The sequence below is a fragment of the Vanacampus margaritifer genome, chromosome 2 (genome assembly GCF_051991255.1).
Source record: "Vanacampus margaritifer isolate UIUO_Vmar chromosome 2, RoL_Vmar_1.0, whole genome shotgun sequence".
Lineage (NCBI taxonomy): Eukaryota > Metazoa > Chordata > Actinopteri > Syngnathiformes > Syngnathidae > Vanacampus > Vanacampus margaritifer.
This window is the reverse complement of record NC_135433.1, coordinates 8,331,727-8,357,858: the sequence shown is the minus strand read 5'-3', so window position 1 is coordinate 8,357,858 and position 26,132 is coordinate 8,331,727. Positions and strand designations below refer to the sequence as shown.

At 39.5% G+C, this 26,132-nt stretch overlaps 1 protein-coding gene across 1 annotated transcript in view; it reads right to left on the bottom strand.

Moving 5' to 3' along the window:
• Nucleotides 1-26,132, bottom strand: part of clstn2a (calsyntenin 2a) — a 178,664-nt gene that overhangs the window by 29,604 nt on the left and 122,928 nt on the right. Inside the window, exons 4-9 of the mRNA XM_077557252.1 lie at nucleotides 25,161-25,272; nucleotides 24,829-24,925; nucleotides 18,585-18,734; nucleotides 13,108-13,293; nucleotides 12,388-12,645; nucleotides 11,816-11,937 (exon numbers count right to left, since the gene is read on the bottom strand). Coding sequence (XP_077413378.1) covers nucleotides 11,816-11,937; nucleotides 12,388-12,645; nucleotides 13,108-13,293; nucleotides 18,585-18,734; nucleotides 24,829-24,925; nucleotides 25,161-25,272 — 925 coding nt within the window. The remainder of the gene's footprint in view (nucleotides 1-11,815; nucleotides 11,938-12,387; nucleotides 12,646-13,107; nucleotides 13,294-18,584; nucleotides 18,735-24,828; nucleotides 24,926-25,160; nucleotides 25,273-26,132) is intronic.

Below are 26,132 nucleotides of genomic sequence, written 5' to 3'. Positions count from 1 at the left end.
CTAACAGAAGAAACAGCATGTGGACTGAGGGGTCTCTAAGTGAAGGACAGTGCTATTAAATGGCCCTTAGTCAGCCACTTACAGACCACAAACACACGGGTAAGGAAGCGCCCATAGCAGACAAATTACAATTGAACCCTTAAATGGGTTCCCCGCCCCAAAAAAAACACAATGCACAAGCTAGGGGCTTGTATTTTAGGTTCTTGTGACATAAATGCAAATATAGGAACACATTTTCAAACAAATGTGCTTTTACACTATTGTACACATGCTGAGAGTGGAACAATTACACATTCGGCATTCATGTTGCTGATGTTGTGGATTTGCTTCCCTGAAAAGCCGATGTGTCAAAAATAAACAATTCACCATTACAGTATTTCAAAACAGATGAGTTTAGGGATTGTTCAATTATTATCATAAACGGGTTCATTTTTAAATGTCAGAGAGGTATTATTATTATACTCTTGTTTTGGCACAAAAAAAAATTGGAATGTTACAATGAGATGTACAAGCTAATTTGATGCATGCTAACAGTTGGACATTGGTTGCTAATTGTTTACGCTAACTAAGGCACGACTCATATAGATTCAATGGTTATGTTTTAGCTCAATTTTTTTTAAACGGCAAGCAGAGCTACAGGGTGACTATAAACAGCCAAAAATAAATAAATATATAGCAAACATTTACCATGAATGTCCTAGACAAAGCTTCCTAGGTGGAAGTAGACGTTTATTTAAAGTATGAATGACCGTCAAACGAGCACGAAGGTAAGGAGAGAATCCAAGAGAAGTCACCGCAGACATCAGGTGTCTTCACGTGATGAATTGACACATTTTGAGTGTACAAACAGGAGCAGGCACCCGGTCAACACGCTAACATGGCTAACAAGACTACAGAGTACTTTATTTAAAGTTTGCCTACTGTGGAGTGGCCACCAAATCACGTAATAGTGCGACACGTCCTACCAACTCTCTCCATGAAAGTGAAACAATAAAACAAGTTTTTTTCTGTCAAAGTTTGACACCTTGGCTAGTTAGCATGTCACGCTAATGGCTAACACCACTGCTTAAGCAACAGCTGAATAGCCAAACATACTTGGCCAACATGCTAACAAGGCTAACGAATGTAGAGACTTCTTTGTGTAACTTTTGCCCATTGTGAAGCGCCCACTAAATGATGTAACAGTATGACGTATCTTACCAACTCTCTCCATGAAAGGGACACGGTAAAAACAAGCATAGTTTGTTTCATTTTTTCCCCGTTATAGTTGACTTGGCTAGTTAGCATGTCACGTTAACTGCTAACACTATATTTATTTCAACCATATAATGTTGGTTGCTTATTAATTGTAACTAGTAAATGACACTTGTGGAACTGTTGCACAAAAACACTCAACCTTGAGGTCGTGATTTGTAGAATATCCTATCATACTAAATTTTTGACTCAAATCCAATTGATATTCACCTGAATTCCTCACATACCTCTTTACTTAGTATGTCCTATTTCATCTTATGTTAACTCATTCATTGCCATTGACGGCTATAGACGTCAAATATTCATTTGAACTATTTCTATTAGTTTCACATTTTTTTCCACTTTTGTTAACAAGAGTATGAAAACCTATAAAAAAAATGATTGTACATATAGAACAGCTATAAAATTTGTGATTAATCTTGTTTAAATAATTAAGTAATCAAACAAAAAAGAAAATATTACATAAGCAAAATACTTCAATAGTTAACTCACGCTGCACAACTCACATTTTTTCCCACTTTTTTTAACAAGAGTATGTTATTGTACATTTAGAACAGATATAAAATTTGTGATTAATCGTGAGTTAACTATTGAAGTCATGTGATTAATTACAATTAAAAAAAATGTAATCGTCTGACGCCCCTAATTTTTTAATAATATTTTCTTTTTTGTTTGATTACTTAATTATACAAACAAGATTAATCACAAATTTTATAGCTGTTCTATATGTACAATAAAAAAAAAATTCTAGGTTTTCATACTCTTGTTAACAAAAGTGGAAAAAAATGTGAAACTAATAGAAATAGCTCAAATGAATTCTTGACGTCTATAGCCGTCAATGGCAGTGAATGAGTTAATCATTGTACCAGTATATTGCTCCTAAGCAAATGTGAGTGTTATCAGAAACAGAAGGAAGAGAACTCTGCATTTAACTTCTAATCTTTGCATCTGTTAAGGGAGCGATGGGACTAAATAATGAGCTTCAATCTGCCCAACTACTTGCACATTCGATAGTCTAACTTCAGCAACTCAACAATCCATCCCATCTGCTTAGAAACAACGGGATGCTTCTAATCAGCACAACACAGGGAGGGAGTCATGCCAGAACAAGCACTTTGCAAGGTGGTAGATAAAGCAGATAAGTGAGGATGCTTTGCCGGCGAGGGCGGATGTTCATTTCCGACCACTTCCGCCATTCATTCCCAGTAATTGAACTCAGACGTATACCTTGATGATAAATTAATCTCTGCAACTGCTTTCAAGGCAGTGAAATTGGAACAATTATCTGCGATTCCCGCCACGCGATGGCGTCGCACAGCGCTAATTGTGCTTCTAAACAGCTGCCAGCTCGAATAAATGTTCATAACTTGGGAAAAATCTCAGCCTGTAAATACAGTATTCCCCAGCTATATTGCAGAATTTTAAGTGATTGTGCTTTTTTACTGGAGACAGGCAAGTTAGAATTTTGAGTTGTGCGCTTTCAGTGTTAAACCCGGTTGTGCAGCAACAAACAACAGCAACAAACAACAGCATTAAACAACGGTTCTCTGGTCTCAGGGCATTGAATCGATTGCAACTTGACAGTTCTGGATGTCTTAGAAGATGTTTCGCCTCTTAATCTAAACAAGCTTCATTAGTTCATGCGACAATGCTTAGTGAGGTCAGCACTAGTTAGTTAAAACAGCACTAGCCTGGGCTAAGCTAAGCTAGCTGTCATCCCAAATGGAAGCTCTTCTAAAGATGATGCACAAGAAAACCTGCAAACAATTTGCTGAAAACAAGCAGACAAAGGACACGGATTACTGGGACCATTTCTTGTGGTCTGATGAGACCAAGATAAATTTATTTAGTTTAGATGGTGTAAAGCGTGGTGGTGGTAGGGTCATAGTTGTCAGGAGTTTAGCTATTAATGGCTGTATTTTGAGTTATTTTGTGTCAGTGCTATCTCCAGAGATTGCAAATCTAGGTCCAGAAAGTAAAAACCCTGCCACAGTTTGTCTTTAGCCCCAGGTGCTAGCTAGCTATTTCCCTAGCTAGCTCCCATGGTGCTCATTTACCTGCTAGGGAGGTAGCTTGCTCGCTAGCCTCAATGGCTAAAGCCAAACTGTGGCAGTGTTTTTACTTCCTGGATTTGCCACCTCTAAAGATATGATTAGTTATCTGCAGAAATGTGAGGGGTGTACTCACTTTTGTGAGATACTGTATATTTTGGCTACAATTCACCTTTTTTTCTCTCGTTTCAAGTTTGAGGCTCTGTATATCAGACTTCTGCTAACACTGGTTAATTTCCATATTCTGTCCAAGGAGCTCTCATTTTCAAACGTTCCACGTCACGCACGCTAGCTTGGCAAACTATATCAAGTCAAACTTAAAGTATAAAAAGGCAGACGTTTTTTTTTTTTCATCTTCTCTTTTGTTTTAGCATTATTCCCCTCAAGCTATCAGGACGAAAGATTGAATCTCGATACGTATTTGACCAAGTGCCCTACTTAGTTACCCGTTGCCATAAGGAGTAAAGAAAGAGAAACGAAGTTTGCGCTGTGATGTGTCGTGTAAAGGTTTCCATCAGAAGCAACATTCCTTCACCGTGTTCGATCCATTTGGCAAATGGAGGACGCTTTTCCCGCTCTCTGCCAACTTTCTTTCATGGCTCTCTGCCTCTCCTCTCTAGGGTGACAATTGGAAAATCAATACAGCTAAATGGAGTTGCAGCGGAAGCCATCGAGTGTCCTTCCTAAGTGCAAGAGGAACGAGGACAGCGAGCGGCAGCTCTGACATCAAGTCGTCACCTCTTCCCTCTCTTGCCACGCCAACGTTCCTCACAAATCCCACTGACCTTCTCCTTGTGACACACATGGCTGCATTCCAGCTCTCTAGTCTACTGTACTATTTATCTATCCATTAGGGATGGCCAGCAGTACTAAAACAACACTGACATGTAGTTGATTCATTCGCTAATCTGCGAACTAAATATTCATAGGTGAAAATACGGAGACAATTTACTTTTACCCCTCTCCACACACACTTTAAACACTAAAACATAAGTCAGAAATGTTCTTCCTGAAATGTTCTGTGGGCCTCCGCTCACTTAAACACAGTATTCTGATTTCTAATGGGTTAGTGGAATAAGAAGAATAATCCAACCGTTTTATGTAGCACTGCCACCTGCTATCGACTGAAATTGGCGTCAAAGTGCCAAACTGCCAACTGGTTCACCTTGCAAATATCACGGTTGGCCTATTTCCTGGGTTTTTGGTCACGTGACGCTAACTAACAAATCACATGTTTCTGTGTTTTAACCCTTTAAAGATGTATGTTGATATATGTTCTATGCACCTTCATGAGTCTCAAGATGACATCCAGATGAACTCATTCACTGCCATTGACGGTTATAGACGTCAAAAATTAATTTGAACAATTTTTATTAGTTTCAAATTTTTTTCCACTTTTGTTAAGAGTATGAAAACCTAGAAAAAAAAAATATTGTACATATACAGATATAAAATTTGTGATTAATCTTGAGTTCAAATAATTAATTAAACAAAAAAGAAAATATAAAAAAATTCAGACAATTATTTTTTTAATTGTAATTAATTAATTAATCTCTCCAGAAAAAAATAAAAAAATTGTTTATTTGTTTAATTGAGTTCAATAGTTAACTCACGATTAATCACACATTTTATATCTGTTCTAAATGTACAATAACTTTTTTCCTAGGTTTTCATACTCTTGTTAACAAAAGTGGAAAAAAATGTGAAACTAATAGAAATAGTTCAAATGAATTTTCGACGTCTATAGCTGTCAATGGCAGTGAATGAGTTAATATTGTATGATTTACGTAGCAAAAATAACCTGTTATTGTCCATCTCAGGGGCAACCATTTTGTCACTTGCTGTTGACTGAAAATGACATCACAGTTGCTCAGGATCAGCTAACGACCAATCACTGTTTTCTGAGTTTGGTCATGTGACGTGCGCAAGCTGATCCCTGATTGGTCGTCACCTGAGCGCAGAGCAACTGCGATGTCATCTTTAGTCGACAGCAAGTGGCAAAATGGGCGCCCGTGAGATGGATAAAAACAGGTGGATTTTGCTGCATAATTCATATTCCACAAACACATTATTAATTAATTAATTAATTATTAATTAGAATGCTGCATTTTGACTAATGAGGGGTACGGGGTGAGGGTGACTTCCTATTTACAGATACTATATTTGCACACATGTTGCCTCGTGTTTTGCACATAAGCAGGCCTATATTAATGACTACACTTAATTCATGGATTTGCTTTATATATATATATATATATATATATATATATATATGATATTTTGGTTTATGTTTATTCTATATTACACAAAATGAGATGAAGATGTGCTTATTGTCTTTCTGGATGAAACACAGGAGTGGATGGATCATGTTAGCTGAGTTTTATTTTTCAGTGGCTGAAGCCAGATACGAATGTATGAATATACAACATCTTATCAAATAGTTAAATTGGGGGCAAAAAACAGCTTTTCACCTGAGACTGTAGCTAATTCCTCCTACGGAGAGAGTGGTTTGCAGCTATTTTTTTTAAAAAGAAACTGTGTTCACTTTTCTTTGACCTTACCCACGTTGCTTCAGGGCACACATCATATTTTTATGACGTTAGCTCAGATCCAAAAAGCAGTGCTTGACTTACAAGTTTCCAGCCAGACTGGACAATAACATAAGCAGCACTTATTCTCCAGCCAGCTCACGTTCCCGCCGTCTGCAAACGTGGAATGTGATGCCTCATGTTCCCTAAATATTTTGTTTCACGTCTCGCTCGCTTACTCGCATTAAAGTGTGCTTTGTGATGTGAGCACATCCGACGTTCGGCCAGCATTGCTATTTAAAATGCAATTATTAAAATGTATTAGTTGCTTCAAAATTGTTGACATTTCCATCATGAGGCATGCGCTGTATAAGAATAGATGTTTTCCACCCGAGCCTAATTAAAGGCAACAGACAATTATCCACCACATTCATCTGCATCTTAAAACAACTGAGGCAAAGACTGGCCACTTCTATTTTGTGCACTCAATTCATCAAAGATGGGTTGAGGCTGAGGCGTCATAAGAGCATCATATTCATTACGAGGTGCTGTCTAAGCCTTTTACCTGCACCACTCATTCAACCATCCAAAAGACCTCTCTCACACACCCACACACACTCACTAAATAGGTCTCACACTCACCCAAAAAACTTTAATGCACACACATAAAAGACCCTCCTACTAAAACAGAATTGTGTGAAAAAGTTTTTGTCTATGTTAATTGACTTTTTTATGTGAGAGGTTTTTCTTTGTTTTAGTAAAAACAGCTATTTTGGTGAGTGTTAAGTTTTTAGGTGAATGTGAGAAGTTTTCAAGCATTTGAGAGATTTTATTGTGTGAAAAGTTTTAGTTGAGTGTGAGTTATGTTTGAGTGCGCGTGTGAGTTTTTTGTGGATGTGTGATTTTTCTTGGTGTCTGTCATAAAAAGTGAGAGACAACAAGAGAGAGAGATAGCGAGAGAGAGAAAGAGAGAGACAGAGACAGAGAGAGAGACAAAGAGAGAGACAGAGAGAGAGAGAGATTGTGTTTTTGGTGCAAGTAAGAGTTTTTTTGGGTGTAAACATGAGTGAGTAAGTGCAAGAGAGAGTAACACAAAGGATTCATGTGAGAGGTTTTCTGTGTATGAGAGTTTTATGCCCGCAAGAGTTTTTTGTGTGATGTGTGTGAGAGGGTTTTTGGTGAGTGTGAATTATTTTGGAGTGGGTAAAAGAGTTTTTTTGGCATGTGTGTTCAATAAGAGAGAGATACTGTTTTTTTTGTTGTTGTTGGAAAGTTGACTGAGTTTTTTTCTCTGTAGCGTGAGTGAGTGAGAGAGCGAGAGAGATAGAGTGAGAGACAGAGAGAGAGAGACAGAAAGAGAGAGAGAGAGAGAGATTGTTTTTTGGTTTGGTTAGTGTAAGAAGCATTTTGGTGCAAGTGAGATAGATGTTTTTTCGGCCTAAATGTGAGTAAGTGAGAGAGAGAAAGAGAGTATTTTAAGTTTTCTGTGCATGAGAGTCTTTTGTTTGTGATAGAGTTTTTTTGGATGAGTGTGAGAAGGTTTTTGGTGAGTGTGAATTATTTTGGAGTGTGTAAAAGAGTTTTTTGGTGTGTGTGTGTGTGTGTGTGCGCGCAATGAGAGAGATACAGTTTTTTGGGGGGGGGGGGTTGACAGAGGTTTTTTTCTGTTGTGTGTGTGGGGGGGAGAGAGTGAGAGAGATAGAGATAGATAGAGATGGATAGAGATAAATAGAGCAAGAGAGAGAGAGACAGAGCGGGAGAGAGAGAGAGAGAGAGTGTGAGTGTGTGGGAGAGAGAGAGTGTGTGGGAGACAGACAGACAGAGAGAGACAGAGAGAGACAGACAGAGACACAGAGAGAGAGAGAGAAAGAAACAGAGAGTGAGAGAAAGAGAGAGGATTTTTGGTGAGAGGTTTTCAGCGTGTGTAAGTGTGAGAGGGTTTGTTAGTGAATTTTTTAATGTGAGTACGAGGTTTCAAAGCGGGTGTGAGTTTTGTATGTGATGTGTGCATTTGAGAGTGTTTTGGTGAGAAAACCTCTCTGGTTGTGATTTCTGCACACAGGAATTGAATGAGTGTTACACTCATCATCACATTCTTCCACATTGGTCCTGAGAGAGAGATGGTACATATCTGAATTGTACATTTTCCACAGAGACCCGATGGGAAAAGACACAGAAGAAAGAAATATAACATTTCTTCGGGGGTTACATGAGAGAAATCCATGTTGCAGTTCATAATGGTGATGCACACACACAAACAAAAATTCTCTGACGGCGAAATACACGCGGTACCGGAGATAACACACGGCACCGAAAATAGCACTCATGGGTACAGGAGATAGCACAGTAAGCATTCAAATGAATTCAGACAAACCTCATGAGTGTGGAAACATGAGTCTGATGTAAAATTGCATAATGTGCCGTGCGGTTCACTGGAAGGCATAAGTACTGTACACACAAACACACACATATACACACTGCTATAAATCTCCTATAATCAGCTTATTAAGCTTAAATCAAGGTTGTGTACTACGAGACAAGTTTCATTACAGTGAAACTCACTATATCGCTTCAGAGTTCCCGTAGTCCTATATTGGACATTTTGAACAAATCTTTTTGGATGAGTTTTTACAGTATACAGGCAAGTTGTAATTTACAGTTACACTGCATCATGTTGTACCACAACATTGATAGCGGAAAAAGATGCGGGCGAATTAAGAGTAAGAAGAGGAGGATACCGTTGTTTGAATAGTTGTCGTTTCCACAATGAACAGAAAGAACAGAAAATATTTTGAGTATATGAGTGTTGTTTCATGCTCTGTTTGTATGTATTGCTACTCCATGTGTGTTAAGTAGCAGTTTTCCGAAGGTTTATGATTACCATCGCATCTATGCTAATTTCCATGCGCCAATTGATGGAACTTCACATTGTGTTAGCCTTAAGCTAGCAGACATTTGTTAACTGAAATAACATGCTTGGCCGAACAATTTAGTGTTTATTTGGTTTTACGTGTCAGTTTCATGCTTCTTCCTGACCATTATAGACCGCTATAAATACAGAGAACCGTGTAGTACTCATTTGTGGAGATAAAGCATAAAACAGTTTTTCATCATTTCAGTTTTTATTTGAGAGTTACTTGGTTGCACTTACATGGCCCATTTCAAGAATACCTCAGTGTTGTTATTTAAATAAACTAGTGGTACGCGTTTTGTGTTATTTCGGCTATTGGGATGTGTTGAAACATTAAGCATTGTGGGTAGTAGGAAGCAGGTGCTTAAATGTTTGTCAATTATTGTGAGCCACAGGCTGAATAATGTGTCTTGTCATGTTTATTAAACTGTTAACTTTCTGTTATGTCCAGGACAAGCACGCCGTCCGTCCACAATGTCTAGAACTGTTAGCCCACAAGCTAGCTGGCAGCTAGCATCCCTTGTAGCGGCATTGTAAAGCCCTATGACCACTTGATAGGATATATTGCAGCCACCGAAGGATTTAAGTGGATAAATGTTTGCGGCTCAAACAGTTGTGTGTAGGCTTAGGAAAGATGTTAGATATACGAATGTATTTGATTGACAGTGGAGCTGGACGGGGATTCAGCACATTTAGCGAACACGCCAACAGCGTCTTAGTGCTGAGAAACGCTTGATTTTTCACAACTTTGAAGCCTCATTTTTTATACCCGGCAATTTTTTTTCCCATTCAAATTTGACAGCCTTGTTAACACTCTTCTCTGCGGTGTGTCAAATTTATAAGACATTTTTATTTTCACTTTATAGTGATTTTAAAGGCAGTGGACTGAGCCTGGCACTTTTTCAGCGTCTACTTCTTAGAAATAACTTCTTATAGGATCTTCTCATAACGTTGTCTTCCAAAGAGCTCAATAGAGTATAATTGTGTAGATCTCCAAGACTAAAATAACTGCAGTGTGACATTTGCCTTTTAGTATCTCGAAAAGACTGAGGCAGGTAAAGATGAAACAATGCAGATAATAAAACATAACACAGAAGATCAGAAGAAATGAAGTTGACTTGAGTCTAAACAAAGTCAGAGAAGAAACAACGTGTTTACTCTCATTAAAACACTGGAACAAACCAAATGTACCTTTCACCTCACTGATTGTGAAAGATGCGTTGTAGGTAGGGAGTGTGTGGAGTGATACACAGAGGGAGCAGGGCAAGGTGACAAACAACACAGAAATAGACTAAAATAACTTTTGATAGAGCGAAGACCTTGAAAGTGGGGAAAAAAAGAAAATGTAGTGCCATATTGTAGCAATTTCTGGCTGGCGGAGGATGACAAGACAACAGACCAGTATCATTTGTTATCCTGTGGAGGGGGAGGGCTGTTTCAAGAGAAGTCAACAAATTCTGAAGAAAAGTGAGAAAAAAAACAACAACTATGGACCAAACTATGTTATTGAATGGGTTTGTCAGTTCTGATAGCAGGCCACTTCTTGGTTTCATAGGAAGACAAAAGACTCGCCATACATCCACCAATGCAGGTTTCGTCAACTAGCTTTTACATTATGAGTGGCTGACTTCTGGCCACACATTTTGCAGTGAAGAATTGTTCACAATTTGGCAAAATGTTGCTGAATGTGACATGAACTGAGGCGGCTGCCAAATGTTTGCTTGCAAATGAAAGCAAAAAAAAAAAAAAGGCAGAGCGACGGCTTATATCTCGAAAAACTCCTAAATTGACCAAGTCTGATAAGAAGGCTTTAAAACTAAGATTTTCTGCTTCAAAGTTCCGCCAGAACCATGTTTGGGCCGTCCATTTTTTATACACAATTATTTTTGCAGACACAGCTGTGATGTGATCTTAATTACTTCCTTAAGCCCACCATCTAGTGGCCGAATGGCGGATGTTATTTTTGTCTGCGCTCACTGACTTCGTGGGTTTTTATTAAAGACAATACTGCAAATTGAGCTTCCCCAAAACACAGCAAAGGAAGTTCTGAACGTCAGAAAAGCACTTGGGCTGTGCTGTAATTATTATTCCAAAATATAACCTGCCACTCAGTTTTAGGTGCTCATCACATAACCAGTAGAGGGCAGTCATCTACTAGTAAACATGCCCAGAAGAAGATAGGAACAGGAAGTTTTTTTTACCTCATGCTAGCTCAACAGCTAGCTCTACCCTTGTTTGCTCATTAAATAAAGTGTTAAAGCATCGTCTGTAAATTAATTTGAAAACACTATTACATGTGTAATGTAGATATAATGACGTATGTATGAACTAAATGGTATTTAGTGTTTGTTTAGTGGTGATCGCTAGCGCGCTAATGCTAATCGCGATTGCTAACTGTTTAGCATAGGCTAATTTTGTTGGTGTTTAACAATGCATATGTATAGAAAATAATATATTATGAGTGCTTATATCTACTCAATTCAATGTATGTCTAACCTACGTGGATTAATAAAAACAAAACAAAAAAACAATAGTCGATTCCTCAGGATAGGATCACGGATTATTAAAAAAAGATTCAATAGTGACAGCCATACTCTTTAGTTAAGTTACCACTGTGTGGTTCTGGTTGAATGAGAATATTAGGATTCGATGGATGGGACTTACAATTTACTGTACACTAGAACCAAAAACACGCAACGTCCAAAAACAATCCAAATCCAAACGAATGGTGAAAAATAAGAGTGGAAACGTATGCAGTGGTGCTAGCAAAGTTATTCTCCGTGACTAAACTGTGTTTTCAATGCGGCTACGCTGGGAACTTAGTGAAGAAAGTAGCGCCGTTTTCTCCCTTCTCGACTCCTTCATTGAGCAGAAGATAGCGTGAAGAAATGTGGACAGGTGAGGGCCTGCGGTAATGAGAATAGACAACCTTTCCCTTTACGACGCACACAAAAAAATGGATAGCTTTTCACTCGCTGTGCAAAATCACCCTGAAACCATCCATCCTCTCATACACACACACACACATACACACACACACGCGCACACGCACACACACTCCAAGTCCTTACCTGCTCCAGCTTCCAGTGGAATTCAGCAGGTCTGAAAGTATCCAGCTGGCTGAAATCTCTTCGAAGCAGGAAGACCAGCCGGCAGTTGTGAATGTAAAGAGAATAATGGTGGCGGTTCATTTCTGCAAAATCAACAACAAATATGTTGGTACACTGAGACAGCAATGATATGACTTCTTTTTAAAAAAAAAAAAAAATTATCCAATGTTTCAGATATTTCCAGCTGCATGAAATAAAGGTTTGGTAAACTCCCCTTTGAAAACACTGAAGTCATTTCCACTTCCAATGCTGTTCAAATATGAATACAGCCGTATGCAGGAAAAACAATATCGATCATATCAGGTGTCACATATTGAGACTTTAACGTTTCTGTACAATTTAGCAAAGGTGATTCATTGTTGTATATATAAACACACAAAATATACACAGTGACCACATTCAAATCAGTGTTAAGATGCTATCTATTTAAAATTAAATAAAAACATCTATTGCGGTCTGGAATGTAATAAATGGGGCTTCACTGTATTTTATGCTGTTGCTCAAATAGAAGTTATACGAAATTGTGACCTCACCGGTTTTATCAGAGTTGCACAGTAAAGTTTCCTTCTCAGCTCTGAGTCCCGGACTGGGGCCGTGTTTCATCCATGTCGCGATGGTGAACTGGTCCGTCAGGTTTTGGGGCACCACATGATCGGGAACATTGGCCGCCTGCTGTCCGTCAAATCTGTAGATGAGGTCGCTGTCGCGGCCGCTGTCGGTCACGAGAGACGCCGTCCAGTTGGTGGATGGGCTTGGCGCCGGAAGAAGATCTGTACTGCCTGATGCTGCACCTGTACCATGTAACCATGATTTAAGATCATCAGGAAAACTACATGCAGAACAGAAACACTCCAATCCCAGTGTGTAAATAATACAAATAGCTTTCTGGCTTGGCATATATAACAAGGAAATTCCGACTATAAATGGAATCCAATAATGAACATGTCACAGTTTGGAATGGCCTAAGAGACTTAATTAAGAATATTAAATGGAATTCCAAGCAGGCTCCACAACTACAATAAGCACACTGGATTTGTTTTTTCTAAAATGGAGCCAGACATCAAATGTAATTCCTTATGTTTAATTAAAATTTCATTGTCTCTCATCATGACGACCCTCCGCTGCTAAACGTCAGCGAGAAGTTTCAAGCAGGCATTCTAAATCCCTCCCACTTCCTTTGATTCTATTATTCTAATAGTCACTTCCGCAGCGACCCAATTCCTTTTTTTCACCACTTGGTTGTCTTTACTCACCGCACAGTTTTTGCAAAGACTTCTCAGAGTACGTTTCCCGGTCGCAGCCCTTCCCGATGTGACTTGTCTGCAGCTCCACCATCACCTTAATGCCAGATAAGGGTTCTTCGCATGTTTCCAAGTGCAACTTTGGAAAGAGAGGCTTGCTGCCAGTGCCGGGCTCGTAGTCCACCCGCTTGTTCCAGCCTGAAAGGATCACAAACATTATTCAAAATAAGTTGAATATTTTTTGCATGTTTCTTTCTCCAGGAATCTGCTCTAAAAGTCTTAAGAATTGTGGACAATGGCAATTTACAGTGTTGACTTGAGATACGAGTTTAATTTCTTAATCATGCTCAAAACACTCGTATGTCAAATCGTCTTTTGACAACTACTGTGACTCAGGAGACTGCAGTGACAGTCTTTTTTCACAGAATAAGAACATGTGCCTGTGAGTATTGTTATCATGTGTTCCTCTACCATTTGTCTAAATATTCCTTGCTTGAAGGTTTATACCAGTGCTTCTTAATTTGTTTTTGTTAAGCCCCCCCACCACACCCTTTCCTCCAGGAAGATGACATCATTTTGAGACCTATCAACTCCCCGCCATAGTATCATTAGTCTATAAAATGGTTAAATACACCTCTGCAGAGAAGCTAATACGCACACTCTCTGACAATGAAAGTGCCACTACCACCTAGTGTAGTGGATGTGCAATTACACTTGATTGAGGTATGGCAAAAAAATAAATAAATAAATAAAATGTTCCCTGAGGTTACACTCCAGAAGGACCGGGTTATACCATACGTACACCGCCGACAACAATGCTATGCGTTAGCCCGTTAATGGCGTTTGCCATTTTGTGTTAGCATTAAGCCAGCAGACTTTAAGGGAAAGTTACAGTATGTGGTGGGTGTTTTTTTCAAATAATTTTTCCTACATATTTTTTTTGCATTGTTCATTCTTGTAGTAATTGTAGTAAGCGAGCTTTTATTTATGTGCTTTGTTTTTAGATTTCTTTAGTTTGTAGATGCTTTTAAATGTTGTACTTTGAATTATGTAAACCCCATTGAGTTCCTTTGTGTATAAAAAGGGTTATATCAATAAAGCTGTCTAGTTTGACAGCAAACTGGCATTTAACAGCTTCAAGCCTCGTTTTTGAAAAATTGCTCTTTCTGCCAACCTGCTACTTGTGAAGTGAGTTGCGTTCACTGCCAAAATACAGCGTGGTCATATCTCAAATTATTGTCAAAGCAAAAAAATAATAAAAATCACAAAGTGCCAGCTTATTTTCTCCTTCTCAATGTTGGCATCTTTTAGCTCTTAGTTCAACATGAAAATGACATTTAAATACAGTACATGTAAACATGCAGTTTGCTTTTGGTGCAATGTTTTCAAGACTGCTCCTGTCCTTTTTCACATTGAATGTAGGGTATTAGTCCATAATTGGTGTACGGACATAAATATAAAACAAGAAGTAGTTTTTCACATCTTGTTACATTCAATTAAATCAGTGTAACGTGAGTTGCTTTTAAGCTCTGAGGCACGTCTTAGTTCTCTCTATCTAGCGTTGCGTGAAACCGCATGACAAGAATATTTAGAGAACTCCCCGTATTAGTCTTTTTTTTCTCTACTTGCTGTGTGTGAGTATTCACACATGACCTAATGTACAAACCACGGCCATAATGTCTTACGTCCAAAAACTGACCTTTTCTGCTGATAACAGAGCAAAGTACACATTTCACTAAACTGCGCACTAAAAGGTCGGCGATGCTTTAAGACGGCAGGAAGAACCAGCAGCTCTCGGTCTCATTCTAACTTTGTTTCTCACTTCCCTCCCTTGAGTTCTCTTTCTTGATCTCCTCCTCACTTCCTCTTTCATTCCTGGGTGAGTTGGACTTGTGAGATGCTGTCAGTGCTGACAGGTGAGGCAGCAGGGGAGAGTCTGGCTCAGATATCAGGCTCCCACGTTGAAGGGAACACTCCCAGTCAACTTTCTCTCTAGAGCTTTTGTTTCATTATTTTATTTTTATTTTTTTTTTTACTTCAGGGTCTGATTTCCATGAGAGACGTTCGTTCTAAAATGAAACTGAATTCCCTCGAGGAAAAGGATGTGCTGGAAAAGTGCAGGCTTCAATATCACACATTTCACAAGACTCAGCGGGTTGAAAATATTTCAACAAATAACAGTCATTAATTATACATAATTTGTATTTCAAGATACAGTTTGTTGCTGTTGGCCCAGTATCTTTAAAAAACAAAACTTTTTAGGAGAAAAAAACAAAATCATATTGCTTGAGTTATCAATCACTGCATCGGTTAAGTTGGTAATCCTATATATACCTTATATTGCTATCATATTTCGTATTCAACTGCTAATTTCTTATTAAATAAATAAACATTGTCATTGTAAAAAAAAAAAAAAAGACGTTGCGAGCGTGTCCACATCAAAGTCTTAATACTGTACTTCATAAAAACTGTCTACATCATCTTCCCAAACCCTTTCTCAAAATTCTTCCTGCCCCGACTGATGCAATAAATAAAACGATGAGCCGACTTAAATAAAGAACTTAAACAGCTGGAAATTAATTTGCATGCACTTATCTTCATGGCTGACTAGTTCCTTCAGCTCCGAAGCAATAGAGCGATCCATATTGAACAAAACGGCTTACTCAAATGTATTTTATGTGACTTAAAAAAAAAAAAATGCAGACTTTCAAACTTGAGGCCATATCATGCTGCACGGCTCCCGCAGAGTGAGGGAAGAGTTTTATAACAATCCTCAGACTGTTGTGCAGCAAAGACAGTTGATTTCTTTCTTTATTTATTAAAAAATAAATTAAATGAAAGAAAGAAATACAATTTATAACATCTGCCCCTAATTAACACAAAATGATTTGTACTTAATATTAAATAAAATAAAAAATTATAAATAAAAGTCCCCACTTTCTCTTTTTTGAAAAACTGTTTTGCAAGTTATGTGGTAAAATTTGGTGATGGGCTTCATACATAATTTTGAGGCGGTTATATTCCACCAATTCATCCAATTTAAAGGATCTTAATTCTATAAATATTGAGTTTGTATGATCCCTGTATTCGTTTCCATTACCTCATTCACTCCCAGCCGTTTTCACTGAAGCAACCCCCTTCGCTCCCGGCTGTTTTACTGGGTTTTGACTGATTTTGCAAGGCCCACAGAATATTGTGTTCTATTGCTATAAAAAAATGGAACACACCAAAAGAAAGATGAGCGTCTCTTCTTTCATCAGGAAATAAAGTATATTTCTATCTGTTTCCGTTTTGCAGCAATTAGCATTATAATATAGCTAAGTTTCATCATTATTCACATTCCTGGTAAAAATGCTGACAAAAAGAGCTTGTTGCAACATGACCCTGACTGATCTCTTATACTCTGCTGCCGCATGCTGGCCGTTTTTTTGTAATAACTACCATAGCTTTAAGCGACCTCTTCATGTCAAAGACTTCATCAAAGAGAGAACGCACCGTGTAATCCATGGCAATGCGACCTCTGAGTTACGTAACGTTACGTGTGGAGTCTCACAAGGTTCGGAACTTGGCCCTCTCTTGTTTAACATTTATATGCTTCCGCTTGGTGATATTATACGTAAATATAACAAACTTTCACTGTTATGCTGACGATACGCAATTATATTTGCCTCTACAAATGACAAATCCGCACAACTGTAGTATTCTGGAGGCGTGCCTCGCCGACATTAAACAATGGATGTCGTTACATTTTTTTGTTCCTTAACCCAGATAAAAGATGTTGATTGTCGGTCCCGCTCGTTATCGGCATCTGTTTACGAATACCTCTTTAAACCTTGATAAATGTATTATTAGCCAAAGTGACTCGGCGTTATATTCAACCCAACTCTCTCTTTTCAAATGCACATTTAAAATATTACTAGAACAGTTTTTTTCACCTGCGTAAGATTGCTAAAATTCGTCCTGTTTTGTCTGATGGTGATGCAGGAATGATAATTCATGCGTTGGTTACGTCTCGCCTCGACTACTGTAACGTACTACTCTCTGATCTTCCCATGACCAGTCTTAAAAGTCTGCAGTTAGTACAAAATGCTGCAGCTAAACTTTTGACGCGGACGAGAAAGTTCGATTATATTACCCCGATACTAGCCAACTTGCATTGGCTTCCGGTTTACTTGAGATGCGATTTTAAGGTTCTGTTACTTACATATAAAATATTACACGACTTAGCGCCTTCCTATACCGTATGTTCCGATACGAAACCTTTGTTCGCATCACGCTGGTCTTTTGGTGATTCCAAGAGCCAAAAAGAGATCCGCGGGTTCTAGAGCGTTTTCGATTCGGGCTCCAGTGCTTTGGAATGCCCTACCCTCGGAGGTCAGAGACGCTACCTCTGTAGAAACGTTTAAATCGCATCTTCAGACTCAGTTCTATACTCTTGCATTTGGCTGAATGATTTGTAGCTGGTGACTGCCGCTGCTTTCTTTCCCTCACTTCTCCCCGGCTTGGAGAGGGAGTTAGGTGTTAATGAGCGATTTGGATGCTGCATTACGAGAACCGGACCATCACCTTGAAGTTGCCACCATGGAGATAGCTGCTCCGACCAACCCGGCTGGACTTGGATGAAGACCCACTTCCCTGACGTCTTCTTGCTGTGCTTCAATTTTTTCAATGGACTTTCGCACTATTCTAGTTAACTCTTTGACTGCCAGACGTTTTCAGAAAAGGGATGCCGTGGGTGCCAGCCAATTTAAGCATTTTGACTGATCTTTCAAGGTCCACAGAAAATGTTGTGTTTGGACAATGAGAACACACATACTACCAAATGAAAGATTGGACTCTCATCTTTCATCAGAAAAAAATAGTTTGTTTCTACCTTATTCCGTTTTTCAGTAATCAACAATAGAAAATGGTTAGTTTCACCTCTGTTTTGAAACAAACGTCTTTTAACGTCTTTGGCACTCCTCCCTAGGATTTTACTAAACGTTATTTAACGTTTTTGGCAGTCAAAGAGTTAATAATGTTTAGTACCGGCTTAGTGAGGTAGTGGTAGAGTGTCCGCCCTGAGACTGGGAGGTCGTGGGTTCAATCCCTGGCAGGGTCATACCAAAGACTGTAAAAATGGGACCCATTTGTCTCCCTGCTTGACACTCAGCATTAAGGGTTGCAATTGGGGGGGGTTAGATCATCAAATGACTCCCAAGCGCAGCTGCTGCTCACCGCTCCTTCAGGGGATGGGTCAAATGAATTTCGCCCTCTTGTGGTTCGATGAGGGGATGTCGTTGATATTTGTCAACTGCGGGCATGTGAAACCCTTTGGGACTCTTGTGTGATTAAGGGCTATATACTGTAAATAAACTTGATTTGACATGACCAATAGTGTCAATTTGTGACAAAAATATGACATTGACCGTAATCGGACTTGTGAGGTTTCTGCCCAACGGTGCCGATCAAACAGTAAACAAAGCAAAGAGTGCTGGGCTATTTCTGACCTTGCCACCCAGCTTTGCAGACCGGCTTGACATCAATATGCACAGCCACTTCCTCCTTTGCGCTTTTCTGACCACAGTCAAAAGCTGTCACCATAATCTTGTAGCTCTGCTGCTTGTCATAGATCAGCCGCTCCGTGTTTCTGATATTACCTAAAGGGGACCAAAACAGAGTTCAAATTATTAGAAACAGTTCTCCTTATTTAGAAATTACAGTGGTCGGGCCGCCAAGGCCTTCTCTTCTCTATTTGGGGTTGTTGTTTCTAATATTGAAGTATCATGGTAAAATTGCAGCTCTACTTGTAAAATTACCTTCTTTAAAAAATGTTTAAAAAAAAAATGCATTTTGATAAATTAACTCTTTGACTGCCAAAAACGTTAAACAACGTTTAGTAAAATCCTATGGAGGAGTGCCAAAGACGTTAAAAGACGTTTTTTTTTTTCAAAACAGAGGTGAAACTAACCATTTTCTATTGTTGATTACTGAAAAATGAAATAAGGTAGAAACAAACTTTTTTTTCTGATGAAAGATGAGAGTCCAATCTTTCATTTGGTAGTATGTGTGTTTCCATAGTCCAAACACATAATTTTCTGTGGACCTTGAAAGATCAGTCAAAAATGCTTAAATCGGCTGGCACTCACGGCATCCCTTTTCTGAAAACGTCTGGCAGTCAAAGAGTTAAAACTGTATCCCCCGCCCCATTGAACACAATATATTTTATTTTTAAACAAAATGTGTTTCATGTTAAGTTTAAATAAATATGTTGATATTTTTCTTCTGCTTTAATTCTGTTTAGCATCACTGGTGAGCTATTTTTAGAACATACCCGTGGGGTACTCATGTCCTTGGGGCTAAACAGTACCCGCTGGCCCTTTTTTTTTTTTTTTTTTGATAATGCACATTAATCAGAGCAAAAAATTTATTTGTGTGTTACAGTAGCTCGTCTCGGTCCCTTCATCTTCTTCCTACTTTACACCTCGAGAAAGAATGGGAAAAAAATAATTTGAGAAAACAAATAACTTCAACCGTTTGATCGTTTACTCAACTTTGCAAGCAGCCAGTGATACCGCTTAGACGTCCTCAAAAAAGAAAACAGCTCAGTAGCTACCCAGTATTAGCGGTTATTGAAAAACTTTTTTAAAACCACAATAAACCATCAAACCAATAATTGACCCATGCCTAATTTTAATTACATATTCGTTTAACCAATCTGATTTCAAATTCCTCCTCATGAGGCCGGTTCTAAATAACGTCAGCATTTTTGGCTCTCTGATTGGTTGGTCAGAACAAAACTTGCTATGACCAACAATAATGAGGAAAAATACATTTGTAGTGGTCGGCATACATTAACACAACACAAGTCCTTATGAACTGGGCTACAAAAGCGAAAACCCAATCAAACCCATGCCTGAAGAAACTGCCAAGTCGTGTTGGGAAAATGAAGCTTCATGAAGCACTTGCAATATTTTTGTTACTCCTCTAGATGGTGCTCTTGGATTAAAGATAAAGGCTAGTGCAAAGGAAATGTATTAATGTCTTTAAACCAAAGAGTGCCATGAAGAGGACGGAAAAAATATCACAGGTGCTTCACGAAGCTTCATTTCTCCATTACTTCTACTAAGAGTATAGATTCGGTGGAAAATAATTTGAAATTTTTCACATAATCATATACAATTTGGCTTCAAGGCTACCATGATTACTTAAAAAAGAATTTCTGATTTACTGATACAATTTGCTGTCAACTTGCATCACTTTATCCATAAAACCTTGGCTGCTTTAGTATTTTTTAATAATAAAAGGGTGATATTATGCAAATTGACTTATTAATTGCTTCTATCAAACAGTTGGGTTTCTGTTTCAGCAACCAATTAAAGCTTTATTTTCCACCTAGTTATGAAAATGAGTCCGTGAGAGAACAGTTTGGCACTAAGACCCCCCACTGTTACGCATGAGGTTGTGGTGTATGTGGTGAAATTAGCCAGTGGCGGCTTCACGCACACAATATTCATTTGCAGTCTGGACACGAGAAGGGGCACATTTTCTACTCTGGAGGGAGTCTCGGAGTCTGGAGAAATCTCCTGTAAGTTGTCGCTCATGGAGTCTCAAAAAGAAAGTGTGACTACAGGGGTTGGACATGTCGCAACGGTGCCCCAGCTCCGCCCCCCCGTCGTCATGGTAACAAAAGCCGGACTCTTCTTTTGCATTAGACTGAACCCATAACAATGTGGTATGAACCAGAGAGTGACAAATGGATTTTAAATGTTATAATTATGAATATTTATTAACACACCTGGGAACTGTTTGAAAAAAGAAAAAGAAAAAGTCTCCTTGAAACTTTGAAAACCTTGAAAATCCAGATGCTTTATTTCACCGTAAATGTCCCACTTGACTATCCGAGTTAGCATTCTTCAATAGCCAGCAGCACAAATGTGTTTTTTTCAAGTGAACGAGTGCTCAACAGACAATCTAAAGCTCAATTTTAAAATCTGAACTCCTGTCCCGATTGGCAGCTAATTTACGATCACACTATAAACACAAGGCGAGATTTCAATCTTTTTATTTACAGCTGACAGCGCGGTATTCTCCCCATTTGCTCACAATTAACCAAACGTCAAATGTACAGTTACAATTTTAAGTAGTAGGTCCACTCATAAGTTGATTTCTCACTTAGATTCATCAACCCATTCATCTTCTACCGCTTATCCGGGGTCGGGTCGCGGGGGCAGCAGCTTTAGCAAGGAAGCCCAGACTTCCCTCTCCCCAGCCACTTCAACCAGCTCCTCCAGCGGGATCCCAAGGCGTTCCCAGGCCAGCCGAGAGACGTAGTCTCTCCAGCGTGTCCTGGGTCGTCCCTGGGACCTCCCGCCGGTGGGACAAGCCCGGAACACCTCCCCAGGGAGGCATCCAGGAGGCATCCGAACCAGATGCCCGAGCCACCTCAACTGGTTCCTCTCAACGCGGAGGAGCAGCGGCTCGACCCTGAGTCCCTCCCAGATGACCGAGCTTCTCACCCTACCTCTAAGGGAGAGCCCGGCTACCCTGCGGAGGAAACTCATTTCGGTCCGGTTCATTCCGTTGGTGCCTGTCGTGGCGGCAATCCTCAAACCCGGCTGGTGGACACTTAGATTCACTCAACAAAAATATAGCGAGAGAGACTCGCATTAATAAAACACACACACATTAGGCCCTCCAGCTTCCCCTTTACTTTGAATCTTGCTGAATTCATTTGGTGTGGATGTGGACGTTCACGGAGGCGAAAGCAAATAGCCCAAAGCCGAAACGTTAGACATGAGCGGAATAGAAAATAATCCAAAATCAATGCGGAATTTGTCCTGCAGCCGTCTAGGAAGTGTGAGGAGACGCGAGCCAAATAGATCTTGGTTCTATAGTTTATTCTCGTTTATTTCTTCCCACTATAAACTAGATGAATTAGTAGTACTCAGAGTTGTGGTAGTGCATTAATAATAAATAATAACAGCATTTTATTTAAAGGTGCGTTTCAAAGAGCAAGTCCCAAGTGGAGCCTTGTTCTTCACATTGATGATTCTTATCTTAAAGAATCTTGTAGGGTAGAGGCGGGTTCAAGAGGAATGGGTGTGTGTGTGTGTGTGGGGGGGGGGGGGGTTGTCAGGGGGTTATCTGTAAAATAATGATCCCTTATGTCTCATTGCAGGATTTTAGGCCGGTCTTTCTTGTTTTTGTTTGTTTTTCACACTTTGAGCACAATTGCCACCGTTAACGTTTTTAATTTCCTTGACTTTGCAGGTGGAGTTTGCATGTTCTCCCCGTGCTTGCGTGGGTTTTCTCCGGGTACTCCGGTTTCCTCCCACATTCCAAAGACATGCATGGCAGGTTAATTGAAAACTCCAAATTGTCCATAGGTGTGATTGTGAATGTGGATGGTTGTTCGTCTCTGTGTGCCCTGCGATTGGCTGGCAACCAGTTCAGGGTGTACCCCGCCTACTGCCTGAAGCCAGCTGGGATAGGCTCCAGCAACCCCCGTGACCCTTGTGAGGAAAAGCAGTTAAGAAAATGGATGGGTGGATGGATGGGCTTTGCAGGTTTCATGAATAAAATTATCAAGGCTGCTGTTTCAGTGATACATTTGTACATTTTCTTTTTTTTCTTAACCTTTTAGGAGTGTAACAAAAATCGATTTTAATCAGATTTTTTTTTTAAATTTAAAATACGTGAGCATTCCACTAAAAAAAAGTAGCAAAAATATGTATGTAATCATCTTTTATTGCTTTGAAGGGAATGCCACATTTAGAGTAACCAACTGACAAGTTGATTCATACTGTAAAATAACAAGAAACTCAATGCATGAGACGCTCAGGAAGTCCTCCGTATCATCTCGAATGGAATCGTAATCACACTGAATCGAACCAGATTGAATCATTTCACTTTACAATAGCCCGTCCATGAATCGTATTGCAACCCATGCATCGGGATAAATATGAAGTTATGTTTTATTGGACAGTTGCACTCCTCTAAAATCAATAAGAAAAGTATGGATTTTTTAATTCCTTCGGGCATTTATAACCAAAATTAAGAGTTGTTAAATATCAAGATGCCACTTAATGGTAAGAAATGAACACATTTTTTGGACAATAATATGTTCTATGCAGCCCCACATTCTGATTAAAATTACATTTGTGGAATATGAGTTATGAAGCAAAATCCAGCCCTTTTTATCCATCTCAGGGGGCGGCCATTTTGCCACTTGCTGTCGACTGAAGACGACATATCAATGTTGCTCAGGGCTCAGGCAACCACCTATCACAATTCACCTGTTTTTTAAGCTGAGCTGTGATTGGTTGTTACCTGAGACCTAAGCTACTGTGATGTTATCTTCAGTCGACATCAAGTGGCAAAATGGCCGCAGCCCGAGATGAATAAAAGCGGCTGGATTTTGCTGCTTAACTCATATTCCACTAATGTAATATTAACAAGAATACAATATTTAGACTAGTGGGGCTGCATAGAATATATTATTGTCCCAAAAATGTTTAATTTTTTTTTTTACCAGAAAATATCCTAAACGTCTTTCTCAATGGAGTCCTCGTCAAGATGCAGCAACAAATACAAAATCCAGTTGCCATTGGACAATTTAGAGTCTTTCATGCACGCACACAAAAAAAGCCAACTACTAACACACACGATGCCCAAATGTATTTGAATTACACTTGCGAACAATTAAAAAAAAATCAGATTTTTATGCTAATTAAAACTAAAATTAGTAGGCTGATTCCAAAATCGTAGTCATTTTTCTTTCTAGTGATTTCGTTTTTCATTCACAAAACTTGTAGGTCGCATGCGTTTATACGCTTACACACGTGCGTCATATTTCTTAAGAAAACGGGGATCATTTAACTCAAAAAGTTGACGTGAAAGGGAAAAACCTAGATTGGTTTCGATTCTGCAACCAAAAATTTGTTTAACGGCTGTCAGATCTAAGTCAACAAAATTGGCGCTCCCCAGTGTTATACTGACGTTTGCGTCAAACCTAAAAATCGCATTAAAGGAACTGAAAGCCATTTAAACAAGATTCCTATTTAGGGCCGCACGGATTGAATGCATAAGAACCCCCAAATATAGTCTGAATGGAACGACAAGCACATCTGTCATCTGCGAAATGCACAAAGTATGTATTGGCTCGAGGAACTGATGTGTCAATGCTCAAAGAGCCTTTTATGGTCAAGTGCTGATAATAGCGCCTGTACAATACACTTGACCGCAATATTGACTTTTAGTATTGTAAGATGGGAAAAACTTTTTTTTTTTTTTTTTTTTTTTTACTGGGAGATCTCAGTATTGATCATTTGAAATGTCATCATCATTGTTCTCCCTTTTTTTTTTTTTTTTTTTTGTATGTGTGTTTGTGCGTGTGTGCGTGCGTGCGTGTGTGTGTGTGTGTGTGTGCGTGCGTGCGTGCGTGCATGAGAAAAATAAAAATAAAAATAAATAAGAATTCCCATACCGTTCACCTAAACCGAACACTTCAAAATCCAGCCAGAGTCGTGGGGCCGCCAGGAGACCCGAAGGGGGACCAAAGAAAAGAAAGAAAAGCGAAGCCCAGCACCGACCAGACACCAGATGGGAAAAACTAATCGGTCAAAGTTTTCCCTCCCTGACATACATTTATACAGCTTTTATAGTCTGCACTTAGAGTACATAATTCTCAGCAGTTATCGCAAAAATATGCATTCTGTTGTCCAATCCAGACAAATGGAAACACACACTCACCATTGCGGTCTATGGCAAACGGTGTGCCTGCAGTGACAATTTCGTAATTGCAGATCTGACTGTATTGTGGAGAACAGTCCTGGTCCCAAGCCTCCACCTGTGAAAGCACAAAATACGCTTACGTATACTTTTAATAGCTGCTGGCTACTGACACAGAAGATGAGGCATTAGATTGAAAGGCGATGTTTTTTTTGTATACATGATAACTAGAAAATCAGATTGGGTCAACATTTTTTTTTTTTTTTTTTTTACGTTTCTTGGACTAGTTGGAAAAGCCATAGACATGAATATGTTACGAGCACAAGCTTCATATACAGTGCAACCCAAAATACCTGCAAAATGCTGTCATAGATCTTGCCTTCAGTGACGGAAGCCTTGTATAGCGGCTCCCGGAACACGGGGCAAAACTCATTGACGTCATCCACCTGAATGTGAACCACAGCCCTGGGTGAAGCCATGGAAAAGAGGAGCGAGAGGAACCACGGGGGCACGCACACCGACGTGTAGTTTGGAGGTGATTGATGGAGAGAAGGGATAGCAGAGACAGGAAGCAAAGAGATGGATGAAGGGAGAGGCAGAAAAGGAATCCATTAGCGATGATCAAACTTAATTAAAACCTTTTTCATGGTCTATCTTAAGAACAGCAAATGGAGATATGGGGCAATTATAGGAAAATACAGTGAAATCCTAAAAACAGAAATCGGCCCTTTCCTCTTCCTGTATAGACAAACCTGTAAAAAACTACCCTGTGATATAATTTGTGCGCCAGAATGTAAAAACGAAGCAATAATTCACACAAGTTTTCTTTTTCCGTGACCTTGCCTGCAACTTGTGTTTGAGGACGCACATCTGGCAAATTAATGACATTAGCTTAATGAGGCCTATTTAGAATGTCATGCAGTGATAAGGACACACACACACACACACACACACACACACACACATACGCACGCGCTGCACCATTCATCTTCCACCAGAGAAATTCATCCCAGAGCTCCCCGAGCTCATAAATTTCCCTCTACCTCTCCGTCTCCTCTTCATACCTTCGGCGCCAAGCCGGCAGCATCCAAATGTTCACAGCTTGCCGTGTATGAGTGAAGCGGCGGCGCCCGCCTTTGATTTGATGCCGTCAATGCCAGACGCCATGTCTGTCACTGTCAGTCACAAAGGACGAGCGCACGCTCGCCGACGAGCACGCCATCCTGTCAACAGACGTCGTCAGCACGTCTGAAGTGACAGAGCTCAATGAAAAGGAGGACAGATCCGGAAGGGCTGCGCCAACGTTGCCACAACTAAATATTAAG